Source organism: Calonectris borealis, chromosome 3, assembly GCF_964195595.1.
Source record: "Calonectris borealis chromosome 3, bCalBor7.hap1.2, whole genome shotgun sequence".
Taxonomy (NCBI): domain Eukaryota; kingdom Metazoa; phylum Chordata; class Aves; order Procellariiformes; family Procellariidae; genus Calonectris; species Calonectris borealis.
The window spans coordinates 27,202,831-27,226,182 of NC_134314.1; the positions used below are offsets into that span (position 1 = coordinate 27,202,831).

Here is a 23,352-nt window from a genome sequence, read left to right on the forward strand (position 1 = left end):
TTCATGAATCTGGAGTAGGATCCAGCTTCCTCAGCGTTTCATCGTGCAACTGGTTAGGATGTGCTTCTAGGGGAAGATGTCTGTTTTCTGTGCTCTTGCTGGTTTTCCTCAGGGCTCCCGCTCGTGCTACTGGCGGGAGTCTCTGGGATGGATTTTAAGATGGCGATCTACAGGATTGGATCCTAGAAAGAGTTTTTTGCTTACGAGTTAGTTGTGGCTTTCGACTGGGGGTGCCTTGAGGTCTGAGTGGAGGGCAGGGTGCGTTACAGCTCGCTGTGAGTGTGAGCATGGCCGTGGTTCTCATCAGCTCCAGGCTGGTATGTCCACTGGCTGACTTCGGAGTAGAAGCAATGTCTGAAATCCCACCAGTCGGTTAGCATAGGGCGTCAAGTGTCCTATCCTCCTGGAATCCTTAGCATTGAGTGTCCCCTATGGATGGTCTTTCAAAGAGTTGACTATCGATGAGTTCTGCAGAAGTGGAGGGGGGGAGGAATGAGGAAAAGCTCGCCCTTCCCCTTCTGACAGACAGGGGGAAGGTGCCTGTGCCAGGGCCTGGGGGTTAAACACATCCCCGGGAAGTAGAACTTGCATTCAGTGCTGCTTCTACCTTACGTGATTTAATCCTTGCTCTCCTCGTAGTGTCCTGACCACCAAGCAGCGTGTTCGCCTGAAGAAAGTTTAGGCTTCCCCTGCTCTCTTGATGAAGCCATGGAATGGTGCAGGCAAAAAAATAACTTCTAGGGGCCAAAAGCAAGTGACTGGGGACCTTGTTGGGGAGCTGGCGAGCCATATGAGGTTGTTTCAGGGATTTGACGCCTTATCTTGTTCACTGCTTTGCTTACCAAAATCAAATTGCAGCTTCTGCTTGTGTTTGCCTGAAGAAAGACCTTTTTCCGAGGTCTTTCTGAGGCAGTATAAAAAGGGTGGGGGAAGGATTGATTGCAATTTCCCTTATCTGGCAGCTGAAGGAGGACACGTAGCTGGTGAATGGAAGTGAACAAATAAAGTGAAGGCTTCCCCCATGAATTTTTGTTTACAACGTAGGAGAAGAAAATGGAGCCTGAAGTAAGATTTGAAGCAGAAATGCAATTAGGAGTTAAACTATGTTTAAATTACCATGTGTCACTTTTTAATTCTGAAGCGCAAATATCCTTTAGCTGGTCAGTTACAGGTTTGGAAAATGGGTGAAATAAATATAGATGGTGTTTAAGAACAGGATCTAGTAATGTACTATGTCTTGGTAGTTTACTTAATTCCTGTTTGAATATAATACTGTAATTTCCTGAAGAAACCTTAAAAGCTGAGGCAGCATGCATATGTTGAAAATCCGTATTGGTGTCTAAGGGAAACTTGACATAAGAGCAAGTACTTAAAAATTTTTAAGCTTGTCAGCAACAGCTCAAGTGCCTGCACCAAAAAAAAAAAAAAATCTCATTGTATCCTGTGTGAATATAACCCTGAAACTGGAGTTAATTTGCAGTTTTCTTCCTCCTCTCCCCCTCGTTCTAATTTCTGCTGCTCGTGCTGGCCCATCTCGAAAATTAGGCAGTGGATTTCATTAAAATGTCTAATTCTAATTCTCTTTGCTGCTAGTAGTGGCCTTTTTATGGAAACATTTTTGCTTAACACAGTAAGCATTTAGTTATGCTACCTGTGCCAAATGGGTTTGGAGATTGACATGTCTCTAGCACTGGAAAGGCTCTAGCGGGGAGATGTTGCTCCTCCCCTTAAACAGCATTAGTTGCAAGTAGGTCTTCGTGCCCTCCTGTGTTTTTTATTTCAATTGCCCATTGTTTTCATCTATTTCCATTTTTTTTTTTTTCCCATTAGGAAAGGTGCTGAAGCATTCAGGCAAGATTCTCAAGCATGAATGTTTTTTGTTGCAGGAGTAAACCATTGAAAGAAAGTCAGCGACATGTGGTGTTTTGGCCACTTCCGCAGGAGAAAATCTTGAGTTTTATCAGTCCTGCTAGTTCACCTTAATTCTGTTAACTTTTATTTCTAGAATCAAGAGTGCCAGTTGTAGTGGTATTCTTTAAAAAAAAAAAAAAGTGTAAAAAATGAGGACTGTGGGATCACACTGTCTGTTTATACTTTTCAGTGAGTCATGTACTTACCTCTTTTTTTTTTTTCTTCCGTTAGCTGACATCAACCCAATTTTGTCAGAATGAAGTTTTTTAAAAAATATGTCGCTGGGTGGAGGAGAGAGACTTGGTTAGTTCTCCAGTGCGAGAAGGACTCTATTCAAGATGTGTGTACTTAGAAAATCCATAGAAGAGAAACCTCTATAAATTTGATAGCAGGAAAAGCTTCAATTGAAGGTTGGGAATTGCTGCTAAATAGAAAGTTGTAGGCTTCTTTAGTGCTGATGCTCATGGAATTATTTGTCTCATTGAAGCACTATTAATTAGGCTGGCTAAACTAAGCAGCACTAAAAGTGTTGCCAAGATACTCGTAGAGCCATCGGGTCTGCAATCAAAACCTGCTATTACAGCATGCTCAGTGGATGTGCTGCTCTAGCCAACAACCCCATTGCACTTTAGTTCGTGTTAGAGCTTGAGAGGCTGAACTGTGTCTCGTATATTGAATTAGGAACATGTTTCTCGTTGGCATATATTTAAGAAATTACAGATATTTATATATCTGTGTATATATATTTATGTTTGTTGAACTGTATTCAGTAAGCTCTTAATTCTCTTTCTTCCCTGTGGTCTTTTTGACAGGTAAAACAAATATGGCGAAAAGGAGGTGCTTGCCTCTCCAGTAGTGCTTTAGAGCACTAATGATGTGCCTTGGATAAAGGAAGAATAGTTACTGGAATGGGAGTAGGATGTACTAAACATGCAAGAGTGATTGAGTTCTGTAGTTTAAAGGAAAAAAACAAACAAGAAGTTCAAAGAAATGCCATTCACATAAGTGCAGTTTCTGATTTTATCTAGGAAATGGTGTCATTCATTAAAAATTGTTATGCAAACTAGAAATAAAGCTCCCAGTTCATTTTTCTTTTAAGTAGTCAGTTAAAGAAAGAGGAATGCCTTTAAATATTGTGTGATTTTGTTTGTTGCACACATGTGCTCTGCACATTTAATAATACAACAGTGACACGTGGTGCGGTGAGGGCCCTCAAAACTTCCTAGGGATGCCCAGCCCTTAGTAGCTTTTTGATGAACATTCTGTCTTTTAACCATGTTCCTCCTGTCTTTTAACCATGTTCCTCCTGTCTTTTAACCATGTTCCTCCTGTCTTTTCTCACTTGGCATTGTAGAGCATCTCTGACAAGGACAACTGTTGCTTATGAGAAGATTTGTAGTAGAACATCAATATTAATAACTGTCATATAATTTAGCAGCTACACACTGTCTGAGGAACACTTTTTGGCAAGCATTTATTTTGGACAGTGTTAGGACAGATTGGGATCTCTTCTGTGGAGCGTAGTCCTGCTGTGTGTTCACAAAAGTATCTTTTAAGTGCTTTTCTACGCTTTTGATGGATTCTTGGTTTAGTCATATTAGTATTTAGCAAAAGGTATGCATGTTTTTTTAAAAGATAAAATAATAATGACTTAATATGAAAATGCAGTTATCAGATCTGGTGAGGACAAAGAAGGATTGAAAAAACATTTGTGGCTGTTTTAATTGTAATATAAGTTTTTAGTGAGCTAGAAATATGGAATTGTAAAGGTTTCCTCTCACAATTTCAGCTCTGTTATCAAAGACCCGTAATACTTGGAGAGGAAGGAGTGCCATTCTGACTCAAAAAATGCTTCTGAATTTTCACATTCAGATCTGGTGCATCGTTTGACTGCTAAGTGTTTATAAACTTTTTAAAGCTCTATCCTTTTTATTCCCTAAAAGGAACCCGTGTTTTTGAGGGAAAACACATTAATTTCAGTTGTGTTTTATTTTTCTGTGACAAGGAGCAACAATGTATATTGAAATATTGGTGATGAGGTTGCAAAACCTTGCATTTAAAACCTGATTTATGATCTTGGGTATAAGACACTCAAATTAAGATTGAAAACCTGTATCATAATACAGATTCATAAGACACTGCTTTTACCTTGTTTCCTAGTAAGATGCCTGTCTTATTGCCCCTTTTCGTGTCAATCTAAGATAGAACTGAGTGACATTCCGAGCACACAGCACCTAAATAAAATAAAACAATAATAAAAAAGGTGCTAATTTCCAAGAAAGGATTTCAGGTGATTAAATGTAAGCAGATATCCCAAACTTACTAGCACACAGCACCTAAATAAAATAAAATAATAATAATAAAAGGTGCTAATTTCGAAGAAAGGGTTGCAGGTGATTAAATGTAAGCAGATATCCCAAACTTACTAGCATCTTCCAGTTACCCTGAGGGGCAAAACCCGTGAGGGTACCGGCAGGCACACATGCTGCGCGTGTTCTGGTTCTGACTGCTGGGCAAAAATGCCTGTGTGGTCTGGGGGCACAAAACTCTCTCGAAATTTGAGGAGTCCAGTCAGTTATGGTCAAGACAACTTGTATATAAAGTCATTTAATTCTGCACAAATCCTCACCGCTTGCAGCCACTCTCCTCCAAAGGCCTGCCTGGAAGAGAGGGAAGCTGTGGTAAGAGCTCTCCAACTTTCCTGGGATTGCCTACGTCTCAGTAGGTTTTTAACGACCATTTTGTGTCTCGATCACCAGCTGTTCCCAGTGCCTGGGGTTGACCTGACTTGCAGCTTGGCCTGTCTCCTTTGATAGTGGTTTTGTCTTGGGGGCTGCCAGACCCTCTGAGCCCATAGCTGGGGGTCAGGGAAAGTTAGCATCCTGCCTGCATTGCGTGCCCATGTCCTCACTGTAGAGGCAGGTTCCTCCTCAAGCTGGGAAAACCTGGAATTGTGTGTATCCCGTCCAACTTTCATTAGTCCTTCTGAAACTGGGCCGCGGAGCATGTTTAAGGCTAGAAAGAAAGTCTTCCCGAGGGAGGCTGGCTCGGTAACCTAGTTGGTATGGCGCTCGCCGGTGAAGAAGACCTTGGCAGCCCCTCTCTGTGGGTTTTCTGGATCGTCCTTTAGAAGTGTCCCTCTGTATTAACTTCCTAATGAGCCCCGGTGGTAATTAGGATGCTTTTAATTACCCTGCTGGGTAACCTCACCCCATTAATGATTTTGAAGCAGGCACTCTGGATTTCGTTGGTGTCTGTCTGTTGTGATCTTTAATAGCGAGCTTTACAGATGTGGGTTTGTGTTTTTTGGTGTTTTTTTTTTTTTTTTTAGATTTTCATTTTAGGTAAAACACAGATTATAGTCTGTTTGCATGTAAAAATTAAAACAAAATGTTCATTCTGATGCAGGTCTGAAGGAGGTCTGCATAACTGATTTTAAGCAATAACTTTAATTAGCTCAAATTTTGAAAGCGGCTTCCAGTTATTGGTTATCGTTTATCATGCTTATATGTGAGTTATGTGAATATTTTTTGACATGGAATTTTTCCTTCTTTCAGCCTTTCTTCCAACTTGTGAAGTTACGGAAACTTGGACTTAGTGATAATGAAATCCAGCGGCTCCCTCCAGAAATAGCGAATTTCATGCAGCTGGTGGAACTTGATTTGTCTCGAAATGGTAAGCTCCAATGTTAATTTGTTTGATTCTATACTGCCCTATGACATGGCCTATAAAACTGGGTTAATAGGGTTTTTCTGTCTCTGAAGTTGCTATCTATGTCCTGCAGAACGCTTTTCCTTTTCCGCGTAATTCATGGTTTTGCCTCTAGTTCTAGATGAGGAGGAGGGAAACAGCAGAGCAGAGCCAGTGGTGGAAATACAGTAATAAAATAATGCTTGGCTGTAGTTCTGCCTTTCTGAGAGTCTGCTTTATTTTCCAATTTAAAGAATGCTTTACATCCTATTTTTATATGTGTGTCTGTCACAATGTTAATGTCTTTCCCCAAGCTCTCTGAAATGCCTAGAATTTAAGAAGAAAAAAAAAAAAAAAGAGGTTGAAAGAAAAAAGCTCCTTCCTGTCCAAAAAAAGGCTGCCTATGGGTTAGAAGTCAAATTCTTTATCTCTGCTCTGCTCTTTACCTGTGATTAGCAAGAGGCAGAGTGCTGGTATTTCTAGTTGTACTTCTGGAAGAAGAATCAGTCTGTTTGTCACCTGAAGAGATAAATTCAGAAAAGGATGCTGGGAGAAACTGTCTTTTAGAATGTGTTGTTAGAAACACATGGGTTTGTCATTCTGTTGCAATGTTTGCTGCTTATATTGTCCTGATCTGTGATGGAGTGAAAACATTTTTCTTTTTTTTTTTTTTTTTTTTTCTCTGGTGGCCTGGTGAACTTACCAGTTTTGCAAGAAGTTCAGGGGCTGGTGGGTCACCTTTAAGCAGCCTTATGACCCAGTAATCTAGAAGCGGCAAATCCATGTTACCAAATTAGAGCAGCTGTCAGCTATTTTTGCGTCTTTATATGCAGTGGATATGCACAAAATGCTCTCTGAGGTGTGATGGATGGGTTGGGAGAGAGCAAGGTTGTGCGTGAGGGATGTAACTGAAGAGAAGAAAAAGTGCAACAGAGAGCCTTTTTTTCTTTACAGTTTAACTTCACATTGACCCTTTGCCACTGAAGAATATTCAGTGGCCACTTCACCTTCCTGTAACTGTCTGAAATTTGCATTTTTCCTTTATTTGTTTGGTGCTTTTGATGCCATCTTTATGTGATAATATAATTGATGAAGCGTAATGAGTCTCTAGGCAGCTGCTGAAAAATTTCTGTGAACCGTATGATTTTATGCACATTTGCAAAACCTCGTAAGAGAAGAAAACTGGAAAGAAATCATCTGAGAGACAGAAGAAACACATTAGTTAAAACATTTTAGAAATACGTGAGCATTAATTGATGCAGTATTTTGGCTACTGAGTTTGGCTGAGTTGGTTGCTGTCTGTGACAGACCTTATACAAAAGGAAACACTCTGTTGGCTTAGTAATTCTCTTTGCAAATGAATAACTAGCTGCAAAAGAGCTGGTGGATCAGAGCCATGTGAACTCTTGTCAGCCTGACTTGGAAGTTGGCCTGAGAGCTCAACTGTAACGAGAACAGATGGCGTGAACATTTATGGTTGGGTAGATGCGTGTGTGTCATTAGAAGTTACTGCGCAAGGAAGTGTTTTCTCAAGTGATGGGTTGGGCTAATGCAGGTGGCAGGGAGCAGTTGCTTTCCTGTATCCAAGGTTCAGTGTTAATCGCCCGTGTTATTGCATTACTTTCTCTTCTCTGTGGTTCATTGAAGAAGGTGACTGATACTGCTTCCCTCTGCTTAATCATGTAACAGTTATGGCATGACTTGACACTTCAGATGAAAAACGCACCATGCGAGGTGATGGAGGGGGGCCGCGGCAGAAGATGACTGATGTTACTTTCTGCTGTTTGGTCATGTTACGGTTGTCTCACAGCTCTTCAAATTAAAAGGCAAACACGCACCATCTGGGATGCTGCAGGGCGAATTCTCACATAAGATTTTGGAGATTTACAGTGTTTTTGTTTCTTAGCTTTGTATTTTGAACCCACCTTCCAATATGTCAGATACTCAACCTGCCAAAGGTTTCTCCTGTTTGGTGGTTTGCACTCCGGTCAGTTTTTGTTTTTCTAAGTACCAAAGTACTTAGAGAAAAGAATAGGAACGCTTTGTAGTCCTTTCAGGCAGAGAAAAACAGCCCAGCTTTTCAAAATGCAGTGTGCTGCATGAATAGGAAAGTGTGATGGTGACATCTGAACTTGGGAAATAAGAGATCATTGTTCTGTGTTTTTTGTTGTTTTAGCTGTCTGGTTCGGTGCACTAATTGCTTTCAGTTCTGGCCGTTCCTTTTCCTCAAGAGCTTTAAAACGCAAATATATATTAATTTAATGTTCTGCGTACAGGAGTAGTCCTTTATATTTTAACCTCTCATCACAGGAGGAGGAGGAAAGGGTTTTGACTAAACAAAAGTACTTCCATTTCCCTCGTCATAAAATGGTAACGTCTTCCTTTCTCTTGCTTTCTAATCCTTTGGTCTGTGTGTGATCTTTGAAGCTCCATGAGATGGTGGGTATATCGTATGGCTGGGCTTGGGTGCGCTTCCAGGCTGCAGTGGCCAGCTGCGTTGTGTGCAGCGGTGAGGCGTTGCATCTGAAGGTGGGATCGACCCCCCCAGGCAGGATCCCTCCCGGCTCTTTGGAGGTAGCTCTGGATGCCTGTGCAATGCGGTGTTACCCACTGTGTAACTAGCCCTAGTTCCTAGGCACTCAGGAAAAAGTGAACAGGGAAACTCTTAAGTTTCTTAAATTCCCAAGTGAACAGGGAAACTCTTAAGTTTCTTAAATTCCCAAGTGTTTTAAAATGCCCGAGAAGAGCTAGTATATGTTAAAAATGTGCTACATAATTAATCCTTTAAGCAGTGTTTGGTTAATAAGTGAATCTAGAACTACAAAAATCCTTCTAAGTAAAACTCAAAAGTCTTCAGCAGATGTAAACTTGATGCTCCTGTGATCTTGGGTGTACATGAGAAAAGTCTGGGGAGGGTAAGGCGAGAGCCTTAGTGGTGCAGAAGGAGAAGGATTTGGGGAAGGCTAGGAGCCATATAACCTTAAACTTTTCCTGGATTATTTGCATGTTGATGCTATTTCTTATTCCTCTGCAAGGCCATGTGTTCATGCAGATTTCCTAGGAAGCATCCCCACCGTGCTTTTCTAGTCCGTCTGAGGCTATTATTTGAGCAAAGGTTGAATGGATGAATCAAGGATGGGAGTATGAGAGGGCAGGGAAGCTGTGCTAAGAAAACAGCATACTGATGGTGAACACTTTGAAGGTTATTTGGCAATGCAGTTTATCTCTGCCCCTTGGTCTTAGGTTGTTCAAAAAGCTGATGTACTAGTTCTGAGGCTAAAGAAAACAGACTCGTAGGATTTCAACAGTGGATGCCTGAGCTTTTGCGTTGCTGGCAAAGCATGTCTGAGGCTCGGAGTATTACCTGTAGCATCTTCTGAGATAGATGCTCAATTGCTGTCTGTCTGAAACTACTGCTGGTTCCCTCAGACTCCCCAAGCTTGGGTAAATCTTTTCCTGGATTCTCACATCACTGGTGAATTCTGCAAGGACACTGGGTCACTGAAGCGTTCTTTCTTGATGTCCTTGAAGTTTGGGTAGCGCTCCTGCTTTGCAGTGAGTTTCAGTGCAAGTCTTTGCTCTACATGGTAGAGGAGAGATTCTGCTCTAGGCACAATCAGAAATGCCTGTGTGCTATTTGTTTTCCCACAGTACATGGGCACTCTCCAGGACAAGTCTCGAAAGACCCTGTGGTTCAGAAAAGAAGTGCAGTCTCCAAAGGAAGAAAGACATGCTCAAATTTCTGCAGTTTTTCCCTTGTGTCTCGGCTGGCACTTCATTAAGCTTCCCTCTCTTCCAAAGTGCGTGCCGCTTGTTTGAGATCCCTGGGAATTGTAGCAGGCCGCTGCCCATGCTGCTCATCCCATGGAGGTTTCCTCCAGTGACTCCCCCCACTCTTTTTTTCTGTGCAACCCCTGGAGGCTGAATTCTTAGAGCTTAGGGCCCTGCCATCCCAGATTCATTAAAATGTTAATAGCTTTACTTGTTCTGTAGCTTCTTCCAGACAGGAGGGGTAATGCATAAAGTTTCTGTAGTTAATTTAATGCATGCTGATATTTGGGATTACGTATGCTATGTATGTATGCTGTGTTCTTGCAGACGTGGTGCATTCCTTTTTAGTATCCCGCTTCTCCAAGAAGAGGGTTTTTTGTTTGCCTTTGACAAGTATTAAATCCTCCAGATTCCACTGTTATGTTTTTGTCACAATATTGCATGCTCCTTAAAATGCCCTGAAGATGTTAATTTAATTGTAGTATTTTTATTTGAAAGAAATTGTTACCCCCCCCACACTTTCTATTAACAGGTGTGGTGTCGGTCTGGATTTTTTTTTTTTTTTTTTAATGTCCTATACCTTTTCCAGCCTTTGACAGATTGTCAGCAGCTTGTTTCATTCAACTCTTTTTAGGATAAGAACAAAATCACTGTGAGCTTTCACACTGGACAGTGGCTGCTGGATATTAGGCACTGGGGTGGCTTTCCTACCCTTCCCAGCTGCAGGAGTGCCATTTGAACCGTCCCGCTGTCCACCCCCTTCTCGAATGAAGGCTAACCCCCTTGCTTATGTAGGAGGTGAGCCTCTTGCACTTCTGTGTGTGCCTGCATGTTGCTGTCTCTCTGTGATAAAAGCCTGGCAGGCTTCTCTGCTGCTACTCTTCTTGCTTCCATTGAACACACCTAGCAAGGACTTGGTCATGCAAGCCCGTGGCATCAGTGCAGTTGCTGTGTACTGGCGGATGTGCACTAATTGTCTGTAGTGGCTCTCTAGCTGGCAGCAGGTTAAGGGGATTCAAGTTAGCTGTTCCTCCGTGGAAGTGCTCTGTAACCTTGCGGTGTGGTCTTGCATCCAAGCCCTGAGTCTCAAAACAGTGGAAAAGATGCAAATGTGTGTGCAATGGGAGAATTAAATGGATTTTGATAATCTTCTAGACAGATTATGCTAGTTCTGTTGCTGACTCTGCGCCCAGCGGAACTGAGATCCGTTACTTGGTGAACAGAGGAGCGATGGGTTTGCTGTGGCATCTACAGAGGAAATCTGTGTGTGGGCAGATTTTGTTAAGCCATATTTGACTCTTCATGATGCTTGATATCAAAACCTCAACGTGGTTCTTACTTTGATATCCAGTGAGAATAATACTGTTTGTTTAATGTGTACAGTTTCATACCTACCGTAGAGATGGATTCTGGCTACATGATATATTAGTTGCTACCCATTTCTGCAGTTTTTGGTTAAACTGAGCTTATGACTGTATTGATAGTACAGTTGTTGTGGACAGAAGTCTCATGACATCAGGATATTCTTATTCCAAAATCCTCTCTCAACCCAGTTGCCGTGTCATGGCAAATATGCTATCATTTATGTGAAAATAATTATAGACTTCACAGAAGATAAATATGCTACTTCAGGATTACCCTGACAGTAGAGATGGTTCCTCAAAAGCATCTCAATAATCACAGCACTGTAGTGTAAAGAGAGATCTGCTGCTCTGCAAGGCTGACAGTCTGAGTAGCGTCCAAGATTTTGGAGGCCAGTCTTTGGCAGCTGTAGACCAGTGTCCCAAATGCTCCATGAGCCTTATTTTTACCTTTTCCTTGCTTCCAAAATGGATTATTGTTGCAGATTTAGAAACTTTTATTTTTTTTTGTCTTCAGTTATCAGGGTACTTTCAGAAATCAACAGCAACGGTATTTAACTGTTCCACTTTCAGTTGCAGGTGGTTTGATAATTACTGCTTTTTATTTGAAGTGTTTATTCTTTTTAGCTGCTTTACAACCTAATTAAAAGTCTCTTTAGAGATCTTAGTCATCCTCAGGACACCACATTGTCATGGTTTAACCCCAGCCGGCAATTAAGCCCCACACAGCCGCTCGCTCACTTCCCCCCGGTGGGATGGGGGAGGGAATCGAAAGGGTAAAAATGAGGAAACTCGTCGGTTGAGATAAAGACAGTTTAATAGGGAAAGCAAAAGCTGCACGCGCAAGCAAAGCAAAACAAGGAATTCATTCACTGCTTCCCATCGGCAGGCAGGTGTTCAGCCATCTCCAGGAAAGGAGGGCCGCATCATGCGTAACGGTTACTTGGGAAGACAAACGCCATCATTCCGAACTTTTCCCCCTTTCTTCTTCTCCCCCCAGCTTTATATGCTGAGCATGACGTCATATGGTATGGAATATCCCTTTGGTCAGTTGGGGTCAGCTGTCCCAGCTGTGTCCCCTCCCAACTTCTTGTGCACCCCCAGCCTACTGGCTGGTGGGGTGGGGTGAGAAGCAGAAAAGGCCTTGACTCTGTGTAAGCACTGCTCAGCAGTAACGAAAACATCCCTGTGTTATCAACCCTGCTTTCAGCACAAATCGAAAACACAGCCCCATACTAGCTACTGTGAGGAAAATTAACTCTATCCCAGCCAAAACCAGCACACACATTCATTGCGCATTGCGTGATAGGTGAACGTTATTTAACAAGTCACTTAAAGCTTCCTTAGAAGGCCGGGTGAGCACGCGGCAGCTGATGTGCAGAGCATCGGTCCATGCCACCGCCGAGCGGTGTGTAATCTTTGCTTTGCTCTCTGGGCTTCAGCTCACTTGTTTGCATCGGTGCACCAAGGCTTTCCCTTTTACTTCAGCTGTCTGATCTCAAAAAAGTACTTGCCATCTGTATTGTAGGATTACCTTCCTTCTGCCCACAAAGCGGGTAAGTGTCCCCTTTTTCTTCTCCCCCATTGAAAGCAGGATAACCAGCATTTTCAAACTAGAAATACTGACAGAGGAAAGGCTCGAGCGCTTATTTCAATTCAGCCTCAGCTGGTGACCCAGCTATTTTACAGTGAGGACATAAGCTAATTAGGCAGAAGCACTGTAAGTCTTCTGATCCTGTCCTGCAGCTCCACATGGGCTCTGCTCTCTCATCTAACAGCTGCTGCCTTTTTCCCTGTGCTCTCGCCTCGGATCTGGCTGTCCACCTCTGCTGCACTTCCACAGCATCTGAGCAGAGACCTCCTCCTGAAACCCTCTTCTCTGCCTGCCACCAGCTGCCCTGACATGAATGTGCTGGTACAAGTTTGGTGGTAAATAGTAAAACCCAGAATGCTGAGAAATAAATGTGAATTGACACTTTCTTGCTCAGTGGACAAGGAAAAAAAAAAAAACGCAGCAGCAAGCTGTGCTGTGAGGCAGTATCGTTGGCAAATGCATCTTTTTGTTAAAATATGCAACTGCTGGATGTTGCTTGTTTGCCTTCAGAACTGCTTTGTGTCCAGGTGAGCACTTACAGACAAACAAGAATTGCTCTCCTACTCTTGCATGGACACGTCTTACCTGGTACAAGAAAGCATCCTGTGAATGCACTCACTGCAACCCTGGTTGTGAACACCTGAAAGCCATGGGACATCCCACCAGCAACTTCTGTGGTCTGTATGGTGGTAGAGCGCAACTGCAGATGATCTTAAGTTTTAGCCTGGGTCAGGCCAGTGACTGGTTTTGGTTTGGTTTTGTTGTTGGTGGTGTGTTTTTTTTTTTTTTTTTTGTGCTAATGAAAGCAGAGCTCCCTTGTTGCAGACTTGGAGGTAACAGAATTTTTCACTCTTTTAGATGGTTGCTTGCTAGCAGTTGTGTTAGGTGGTTGGTTTTTTTGTTTGTTTGTTTCCTGACACATCTAATTTCTAGTGACATATATTTTCTTTGTATTATCTCCCATCCCTCCCTTGAGGTTAGTTTAAAACCTGTGCTTAAAAAACATTATCATCTTCATGTCTTACACATGAAGTTTAGGGGTCGATGTACAAAGCAGAGTACGGGGAAAGAAAGAAACATGCACTGCAAATTGCTTTTAGGTTCTGGAGTTCTGCAGAATCCCACAGATGTGTAGAAATTCTTGCTTGCTTTGAAGAAGTGATGTGAAAGTTGGAACTTGTGAATCTGTGTCACTAAAATAAATTTGATGATGGTAAGTTGGAGGAGGAGGTGAGCTTTATATGCAGCAGGAGAAGTAAGGCGAAAGAGAAAAGACTGGACCTCGTCACTAAGCATCAGTGAGGGGAAGAGAGACACAGCAAGTGCCAACTGTGATTGGGAAAGAGAAGATAAGTGAAATCTCATGATGGAATAATCTAATTAGAGAAGTTTAGAAGGTGTTATTTTTAAATGGATTACTGAAAAGTGGATTTTTCCATCATGGTATATTCTGCCAGATTTAACTGCTTTTTCTAACGAAACTTTGCTAATGTACTTGCGTGTGTATCTAGCAAAAGTGTCTGGCTTCATCCAATTTCAAGAGAAGGCTATGGATTTTGAAGGGTTTTTTTTTTGGGGGGGGGCGGTGGGAGGGTGGTTTTGTTTGGTTTTGGGATTTTTTTAGTGAGTTTTTTTTTTAAAAGCAGCAGGGCAAGTTGGAGACAGAAACCTTTGGCCTGCTGAAGTATCAGCTAAAGTGTTAAACATCAGATGTTAAACATCCATATGGGAGTGACATAAAATAAATACTTCATTTTCTGTATAATCTAGATTAGAGATCATAAAATGGCAAACTGCAAACAGGCGTTGTTAGTTCTTGTATCCACAGAGTTGCTTGGGTTTTGGTTTCTTTTTTGTTGAGAAGGTTAGATGCCATGACTATGAAGTTACTGAAAAATTAATCCAATAGATCTGTAACTTTGCTATTAAAACACTTCATACACTTTCTGTCATCCACAGGTTCATAGGTAGAATACTAGGTTTTACTTTTTTTTCCCCTTGCTTCTCAGACTAAAAGTATTTAATTCCTGCTAGCCTCGAGGTCCAAGTTGGAAATCCTTATAAAAATGTCTCCTAGCCTTGTTTAACTCTTCCTTGGCATGTCTCAGTAAAAAGGTAGAAGACCTAAATTCTTTGCCAAACTCAGGCTCTTCCACTTAATTCACCTGGAACTATTGTTTCCTTGTGATCTGATCTTTGAGCTTCACCCTCCCCCCCTCTTTTTCCTCCTGTTTCCAATTTACAGCTCCTGGTCCTCTGTTACTGCTTCTTCCTGCAACTGAGAAGGACATTCTGTTGATTTTCCACATGCTATCTCTTAAAAAAACCGCTTGTTTTTATGTCTCTGCACAGTTTTCTTTCAAGTAAATAGAAATAATATCTATATATCCATGAAATGCAGTTTTGTGAGGATTGTTTTCCCTGCTCCTCTCCTCCCTTGGAAAAGAGACGTATCCAGAAGCAATGAGGAGGAGGAATGAGATGTGTAGCTTGCTTCAGTTTCTTGTTAATTATACAGTAAGGGATATAGTTGAGAAAACCCAACCTGAACCTGTTTGTGAATTTTCCTTAAAGTTGTAAAGACGGGCCTTCAAAGAGCTATATCTCTTGTATTTTGTATATCTTCAGCCTCAGAGCTTGAAGTGGAAAATGTTACAGCCTGTACAAGAGCCACTTAATCTCAATAGACTTTGCAAGAACCAGGTGACTCCTGTCACATTGCGTCCCAGAAAATGTAACACTTACCTAAAGAGGTTGATTACTGCAGCCTACAGGGCCAGTAGCAAAACCTTCCAGTTTCTAGAAAAAAAGAAGCCTGTCATATCATTGTGTATGTCGTGATTTTAATGTGAAAATGGAGGGAGAGGATGAGTGACCTTCCTCCATCTCTTCCCCCTGCGGAGACAGAACCTCTGGGAGCTGCACGTGGCTGCTTTGGGGAGGGTAGAGAGATGTGGTGGTGGCCTCTGTGAGACAACAGCCTACTCAGCTAGGCTTTGCAGCTGAAGAGCCCTTCCTAAAGACAAACAAATATTTGCACCACAAATTCCTTATTGCAAGGTATTTGACTAAGTGGGCAGTTTCCTCCTCCTATGGGGAGGAGGAGAGCAGGGTGAGAGAGCTTTCCCAAGGGCAGGTGTCTCAGAGACCCCTCTGCAGTGAGTGGAAGTGGGAAGAGAACCTCTAGGCTCCTAAATCACTCGAGCACTGCAGTACTTAATGCTTTATTGGACCTTTTGTGTGTGTGTCATATACTACAGTAGATATTGTACGTTATATATGTGAGAAGAGGCAGGGGGAAAATTCTTCTGTGTATTGAATTGGATGGATGAGATCTGGTTCGCCTCTGATTATCTCTCTCCTGAGGAATAATGCTGCATGAATTCACAGTCTTTGAGTCTGGAATGGGCTTCCGGGGTATACATTCGGTATGAAGTAATCAACTGCTTAATACATTAATGGATTACTAATCACTAAGTGGTTAAGGTGTTTTGCCTGTGTTGTACATACCTGGTGGTGGGCCTTCTGCTATGCCTGTCTAGATCAGGACTATTCAGTTGACTTTTGCTGGGGTGTATGGGGTGTGCCAGCTCCAGCCCTCCTAAAGCACAGTGCTCTGTGTCACCTTCATAGCTGGAAAATATAACAGCGTCTCCAGTAGTTGCTCCCGGAAAGACTGTTGAACATTGAAAACTCTCCCTCAGGAATGTGGCACATCTGAGACTTCAGCTAAGTTCTTGTAAAAACACTTTTTACTTTGAGCTAGAGTCCACTGTTTGAGTAGCGCTGGTCTGGTAGCCCTGTTGCAGCCTAGGACCTTCCCAGCCATTGCTGCCTCGACACTGATTAGGTATTGGAAATTATGTTCACTATTGCAGAATGTGTAAAGGGTGCTGGCCATGTAGCCTTTGGGTAGACAAAAAAAATACTGTCAGTTCTTGAAATTCGATATACAATGCTGTAAAGGTATGCCATACAAAAGATTTTATCAATTTAAAATGAAGGCTGTCTTCTCCCCGACCCTCCCAGCCATCAGAAGATGGAAAGTGGGGGAATGGGGATTGAGAGATGTCGCTGTTGTAAAAATCTTCAACGAAAAATAGATTAGCACCAAACAAAAGGATTTTTAGAAGTAATTTTCTCATTCAGACAGTACTGAATTCCCTACTGTCAAACTTACCTCTTAAGTCACTTGTACAGGACTTGCTAGATCATTAGCAAATACTTGTGCAAACTAGAACGATAAACATCTGAAGAGGAATTTTGAAGCAGGGGGTAGGTGGAATATGCCCTCTTACATACATGACTGCCAAGCTTGATTTTCATCCACTTCTGCTGGCACGACTTCTTTTTGCTGCCAGTGTATTTGTATTGTCACATGTCACAGGGCTTATGCTTGGTTTATGGCTTTATTATTAGCAATGGTGCACAATCTGTATGCCAGAACATCTGGGGCATTGTGTAAATGTAGCACATTCGTCAGTGTGTAGCATTAGAAGAATCCTAGATATTTAAGTAGGATTTGAGCTGGTTATCCAGCAGTGGCAAGAAAAGCATTCGACCTTACTGCTGCTGCTGTTGGCAGAGATGTACGTGTTAATGTCTGTAATGAAATCGAGTAGTCAACAGTAACGGTGAAAGCTGCTTAATCCATCAAGAGACAGAAGGCCTTCTTTATATATTTCAATATCCTCTGTTGCATTTCAGTTGATTATGTCAATGCTTCTATTATGAACCAGAATATTCTCTGCTATAATAATTGCTCCAGTTTTTTTTGTCATATACTAAAATGCTCCTTGCCTTTTCTCTTCTGACTTCATTTATTCGATGCAATGTTACATGAGATTTCACATGTAGTGATAAAGTATCTGCTCATAGCTTGGTTGTGTTTTGCCTGAGAAATCTTTTTAAGATGCCTTGCAATTAAAACAAGTTATATTTGAACTTACTAAATGTATAAGGATCCTCAGTTCAAAGTTGCACTGATTTTTTTGTCTATCCCTTGTCCAGTTAGGTGGAGAAGAAAAATGAATCAGATACAGAAAAAGTATTAAGGCGGGTAGGAGAATGCACTTTACATGCAAAAAAAAGCTTAACATAGAAATGGAATTTCCCTTCTTTTCCCTGTGCCTGTTACTGTTTCTTACTGAAGATTTTTTGCTCCAGTAGTGACTTCTTAGTCTGGAATATCTAGGCTGGGAAAGCGCATTTCATTTTCAGAACAGATTCTGTAATTTGCAAATGCGTCCAAACTATAAGCAGTGCCTATACTGTCTTATTTCAAGTAGTATCTTATATTGGTGTAGTTTTTACTTAGCTCAGATACTTGTTGGCTTTTACAGATAATACCCAAGACTTGTAACAGGAAAAGCTTATCAAAATAGTTTTGCTGAGAAGATATTTTCTGGTTTTCATACTCCATCATACAGAAGTAGAAGAGAAATTATTTGCAGTATGGCAATGAAACTACACATTGGTGGAGGAAATTAGTAGCATGATTAGTTTCAGAAACTTTGTCATTTAGGATTTAAGTTTATCTTCTACTTTATATGTTACATTTTTATGTGTATATATTAATTTTTTTCCAAACAAATTAGGGTAGTTACTTCTATTTGAGCTTTGATTTTTGTGGGGCTTTTTGTTTGTTTTTTATCTGGGAGAATGATTCACACTCACAGAAAGTGTGTATCTGTATATGAAAGGGATATGTATGTACATATATGCACGTATAAAAGTTGTGGACACTGGCTTGGTTGCAAAGAAACAAGTTATTCTGAGCCCTCAGAAGCTTTTAAATAGTGATGTCTCTTTCAGGACTGTTCCAGCTAGTTATCCAGGGAAGGGTGGTGTGAAGACTAGATGGTAGATGACACACTTCTTTCCTTGCTGCTGGTTAGCAGAGCTCAGTATCAGTGTTTGTCATTGCTGTCACGCAAGGTAGAAGTAACAACGTCTACTGAGTGCATGTAGGACCTCTGTCTTCAATAATCCTGTAGTACAAATTCAGTCTTCTACAGGCAGCACTCAATCATAGAGGATTGGAATGGGTAAAACCATCAACTTGTGTCTGTAAATACAGTTTGGATTTTGTTTTGATTTTATGTATATTTCTGTGTAAGGAAAGAGAAGGTTTCAATTTTTGTGGACTGTTTGTATTTCTTAGATAACCCTTTCAAAAGTGAATGCTTCTACATGAATGTTTAATGAAAAAAAGAAAGAAAGAAAAAAGTAGTAATTTATTTGCCATCTGTTTTGCAAGACAGAGTGTGCTGGTTTTGGCTGGGATAGAGTTAATTTTCTTCATAGTAGCTAGTATGGTGCTATGTTTTGGATTTGTGCTGAGAACAGTGTTGATAACACAGGGATGTTTTCGTTATTGCTGAGCAGTGCTTACACAGAGTCAAGGCCTTTTCTGCTTCTCACCCCACCCCACCAGCGAGTGGGCTGGGGGTGCACAAGAAGTTGGGAGGGGACACAGCTGGGACAGCTGACCCCAACTGACCAAAGGGATATTCCATACCATATGATGTCATGCTCAGCATATAAAGCTGGGGGAAGAAGAAGGAAAGGGGTGGATGTTTGGAGTGATGGTGTTTGTCTTCCCAAATCACCGTTACGTGTGATGGAGCCCTGGTTTCCTGGAGATGGCTGAACACCTGCCTGCCAATGGGAAGGAGTGAATGAATTCCTTGTTTTGCTTTGCTTGCGTGCCTGGCTTTTGCTTTCCCTATTAAACTGTCTTTATCTCAACCCACGAGTTTTCTCACTTTTACTCTTCTGATTCCCTCCCCCATCCCACTGTGGGGGAGTGAGCGAGCAGCTGTGTGGGGCTTAGTTGCTGGCTGGGGTTAAACCATGATGCAGAGCAATGTCCCTGCAGTGACATCAGTGCTTTTGCTTTCTGGAGTGTTAGTGACAGGCATATGCTTTTAAGTACTTAGAGTGTTATGAGAATTTGTCACTTTAAGGTCATCATTTGATCAGGCAAACTTAATGATACTTTTTGTTTGTTTGCTTTTTAGTTAATCAAATGCCACTATTCAGACCTGTTTGTTCCTACCATATGAGAGGAATAAAGTGAATAAAATGTGAGGTTGTGACTCCTGAAGTGAGGTCAGCAGAGACGCTTGTGAATGTGACACTTTGAAATAGGCTGGTTGTTCAGCTGTCCCCGATTTAAATTCGGGAGCCCTGTGGCTCCTGCAGTAGCTTCATGGCTACTTCCGAGGTTCTTCATGGAGGATCTGCTTGTTGACTGCGTCACTGGCACGCGTTGTGCTGGATTTGGGCTTGTGAATGAGATGAACCCATGAAGGGGTTTGAAGAGCCTGACCACAAGGCTGGGTTGCTCTCCGGCCTGACGCCCCCTGCGCAGGGTCCTGAATCGCGGCCCCGGCACCCCGCTGGCCTTTGTGCCAGGCCGATGTCCTGCCTCGTGGTCTGGTGTTTCTGTGAGGCAAGCTGCCACAGGGGAGCGAGCTCTCTTAATCCTGATCTGGGGACTCGCTGTGACCTGTCCCTTCTAACCTCAAAGGCCTCACCTATTGTTTCACTCCTGAATTCATCTCATTGCTGTTGGATTTCTAGGAAAGATCAGCTGTTTCCCCTCAAATACCAAAGCTGTTATAATCTCTAAAGTCACCTATTCCGTTTTATGGGACAACTGCTGCTGTTGACGGGCCTTAAGGTTTGTGTAGGTTTAAAAGTAGTCCATTCTCCTTCACCAAGTCTCCTGAGGGAACTATTTGTGCTGCGCACCCCGCTGCGTGCAAACCTCGCCCAAGGTGGCTTTGCTTGGCGTTGTGGAAGCACTGCGTGGTGGTTTGATGCCTCGCACTGTGGGTGTTCACCCCTCTCGTTCATTATTTTGGTATTTAGTCACAGTGAATATATTTTCTGAATATGCAGTGTATTTCTAGGGTTAGTGATTAGACCACTCCAGAGCTACTCGTCATCATTAGGAACCGTTTCTCCATCTGCCCCGGCTGTTTTCAAAGCTGTGCCTGCTGAGGGTACTGGGAGCGCTGGGTTCATGAGGCATGAGTGGTTTGCTTCTGTTCCAAGAGGAAGCACCTCTTGGGATGGAGTGAAACCCATTTGGGGGTGTCCATCTCCTTCCTTCCCTCCAGCCCTTCCCAGTCATGTAGGAAACAGAAGAAGGTTCCCAGGAGATGCTCCTCTACTGCCCTTTCGTTGATCGTTCACAACCGGTGACCTGTGGGTTTGGAAGATGTTCTTGCTGGCTTTGGGTTCAGTTCTGAGCTGGGAATCATTCAAAATAGATGCATTTACTCAGATTACCTGGCAAGAGATGAACCTGATGAGCAGGTACTCTTCTCCCTCCTCCCCTCCTCCCTCCATTGCACCGCTTTTGGGGAGAAGGGCAGAATGAAATACATAGGTAGTCAATTCTGAGTTACTCAGCTGGGTAGGAAGAGACCTGATTTCCAAATATTTTTCAACATACTTAGATCACTCATGGCTGCTGAGGTCAGTGGTGCCACTTGCATGAGGAAAATCTATGAAGACATTTCCTGAAGTATTCTTTGTGATGAAAACAGCAGGAAGAGATGGAGTAGATGTAATGCTATGTAGAAAAAATGGAAATAGGAAAAAACTTGGACACAGAAGTCTGATTTTTCCTTTGATTTGCCTTTTTTTCTTTTTGAATTCTTTTCAAAATGAATCATAAAAATCTAAGTTGTTAAGCAAGGAAACCAAACATGTTTGTTTCTTTTTTGCTGGATCTGAATAACAGTAAACAAGGACTTACACAAAGGACCTACAGCCTATTTGTAGAAATACAGCTTGATGTAAGAGGCCCAGAAGACAATTTTGTTTTTAAGATAGCTTGGCTAACTTCAGTAGGTAAACGTGTTATGTTGAAGTTACTTGAAAAAAATACCTGTTTTCACATACAAATATCTCTGAATACTTTCTGGCAAGCTGAAATAGTGTACTAGCACTTATTTGGGATCTGTCAATTTGAATAATATTTTCAAATTACCTGGCTTTAGTGTGAGGGAGACTGGTTCCGCTCCTGTGAGTGTGTGTTACAGGTGGAAAGGCTTGAACATTCTCTTCTTCCTTCCCTTGTTTTCCCTTCCCACATACTTTCTGCCAGCACAGATTGTGGGCGTGTATTGATCAAATTACAAAGAGATTCAGATTTTAATTGGTTCTTTAGAACAGTCCTAGCACATACAGAGTCTGTTTTTTTGATGGGCAGAGGCTGATAAAGATCAGTCCAAGGACAGGTGAGTAGTCTAGGATCAGGAAGACGAGTACGGAGGGGGGAAACGGGATGTGAAAAAGCACAAAGTGGCTCTGTCGTGATAGCTGCGTACTTGGATGTGAAGCAGTCTTGCATGTTGAAATGTCTTGAAAGATACCAAGGTAACTCCTTGCAGTAGCAAGTTACTGAATGTAATGCGGCAATGATTTCAGTGTAGATGCAGTACGGTTGTTGACAATTTTTTTTTCCTTTTTCTTTTCTTCTGCAGATATTCCTGAAATACCAGAAAGCATCTCATTCTGCAGAGCACTACAGATAGCAGATTTCAGTGGGAATCCACTGACTAGGTAACTTCCACCTTCTTCTTAGTACTTGCCCTACCAGAATTACAATCTTGCTGTAACAATTACAATTTTAAATAAGCCCTTAAAAATTGTGACCTAGGATCTCTATGAAATCTTGCCAACAGTGTCTGTCTCTGGCAGGGACTGCAGCAAAAGTTCAGATTTAAACAGTGATGTGCGTCTTTCCTGGGAGAGGATGAAATTTGTTAGCCAACCAGGAAAAATGTAAATCTGATTGTCTCTTAAGTAATTTTCATTCCTCTTCTTAAATGCGTAGGAAAACCATGCTCATACTTGGGAGAGATAAGGCAATGGTTAGCACGCATGCATTGGCACAAACCCAGGTGCCTGACGATTTGGAATAGACTTTAGATCAGCTGCTGCAGATAATGGCTTTTACTAATGATTAAAGCTTGGACTAGCTTTTCATCACCCTCCCATCAATTGGGACACAATGACATGCAGTAACATGTGGCAAAAATGCACTGCCTATGTCGGTGGCTGCTATGGCTGCTGCCAGTCTGCATTCTAATGAGCTGGGGTTTGGGGATTACTCGCACTTTTAGTATAGAAGAGGAGTTTTGTTTACATTTCTCTGTTCCATTTGTGGAAGAATTTGGAATTTATCTAGTGAAATGAGGCTGGAGATAGCAAGGAAGAGGTGACCTGCTAATTAAGGCCTTTGAATACTATTTGCAGAACTGTTTCTTAAACCAGCCGGTGCCACAGAGCTCCTTTGTGATGCTGAGCAAGTCACATAAGCCAGAGTATTCACAGTGGGCGCTCACCGACCGGCTTTGCTTTGCACTGAGATGGGCTAGGAATACTTGCAGGATTAGCTGGCTGGTGGGGGTGCAGGAGTGCTAACAAACAGGAGAGTGTCTGTAATATCTTAAGCCACTCCAGTGGTTTTGCAAGACGGCTTCTCCCACGTGTGCAGCTGAGATTCTTCAGAAGTGCACTTTGAATATTGCCCGTAGTGCGTCCTAAGTTCTCTGGAAAGTCACATCTCTGAGCATTAAAGGGGCACTTGTGATCTTAATCCCTGTGCCTCTGTAGCCCATTTATGTAGTGAGGATAATAATACCACAAAAATCCAGTAAAGCAAACTGAGGCTGAACTGATGTTTAGATACGCAAGTGGTGAGGGTCACCGAACAGCTTTTTCCCAGGCATCAGTGTGCAGTACATAAAGCTCAGAGCTGCATCTTGTGGTATTGAAATCAAAATTGTCTGTAGTAGTGTGCTAGTTATCTTTCTCCATTTTGTGTGCTGAATAAGGCCTGGGGCCCAAGTAATATGTTTCCTTAAACAGTAGTTGTAGTGCACAGCTACAACTGAGTGGAGTTAACAAAAGAGTTGAAAGGCTTTTTAATGGGGTTGAAATAGATCTCATAACTCTTTGTTGACAGTTTAAGGGAATTCTAAAAATTCTTGATAAAGTGGC

The 23,352-nt window shown here is 42.1% G+C and overlaps 1 protein-coding gene across 1 annotated transcript in view; it reads left to right on the forward strand.

Annotated features, from left to right (window-relative positions):
• The window catches only part of LRRC1 (leucine rich repeat containing 1), a 77,220-nt gene that overhangs the window by 10,366 nt on the left and 43,502 nt on the right, over nt 1-23,352 (forward strand). Inside the window, exons 2-3 of the mRNA XM_075145242.1 lie at nt 5,469-5,586; nt 21,831-21,909. Of these exons, the coding sequence (XP_075001343.1) occupies nt 5,469-5,586; nt 21,831-21,909 (197 nt within the window). The remainder of the gene's footprint in view (nt 1-5,468; nt 5,587-21,830; nt 21,910-23,352) is intronic.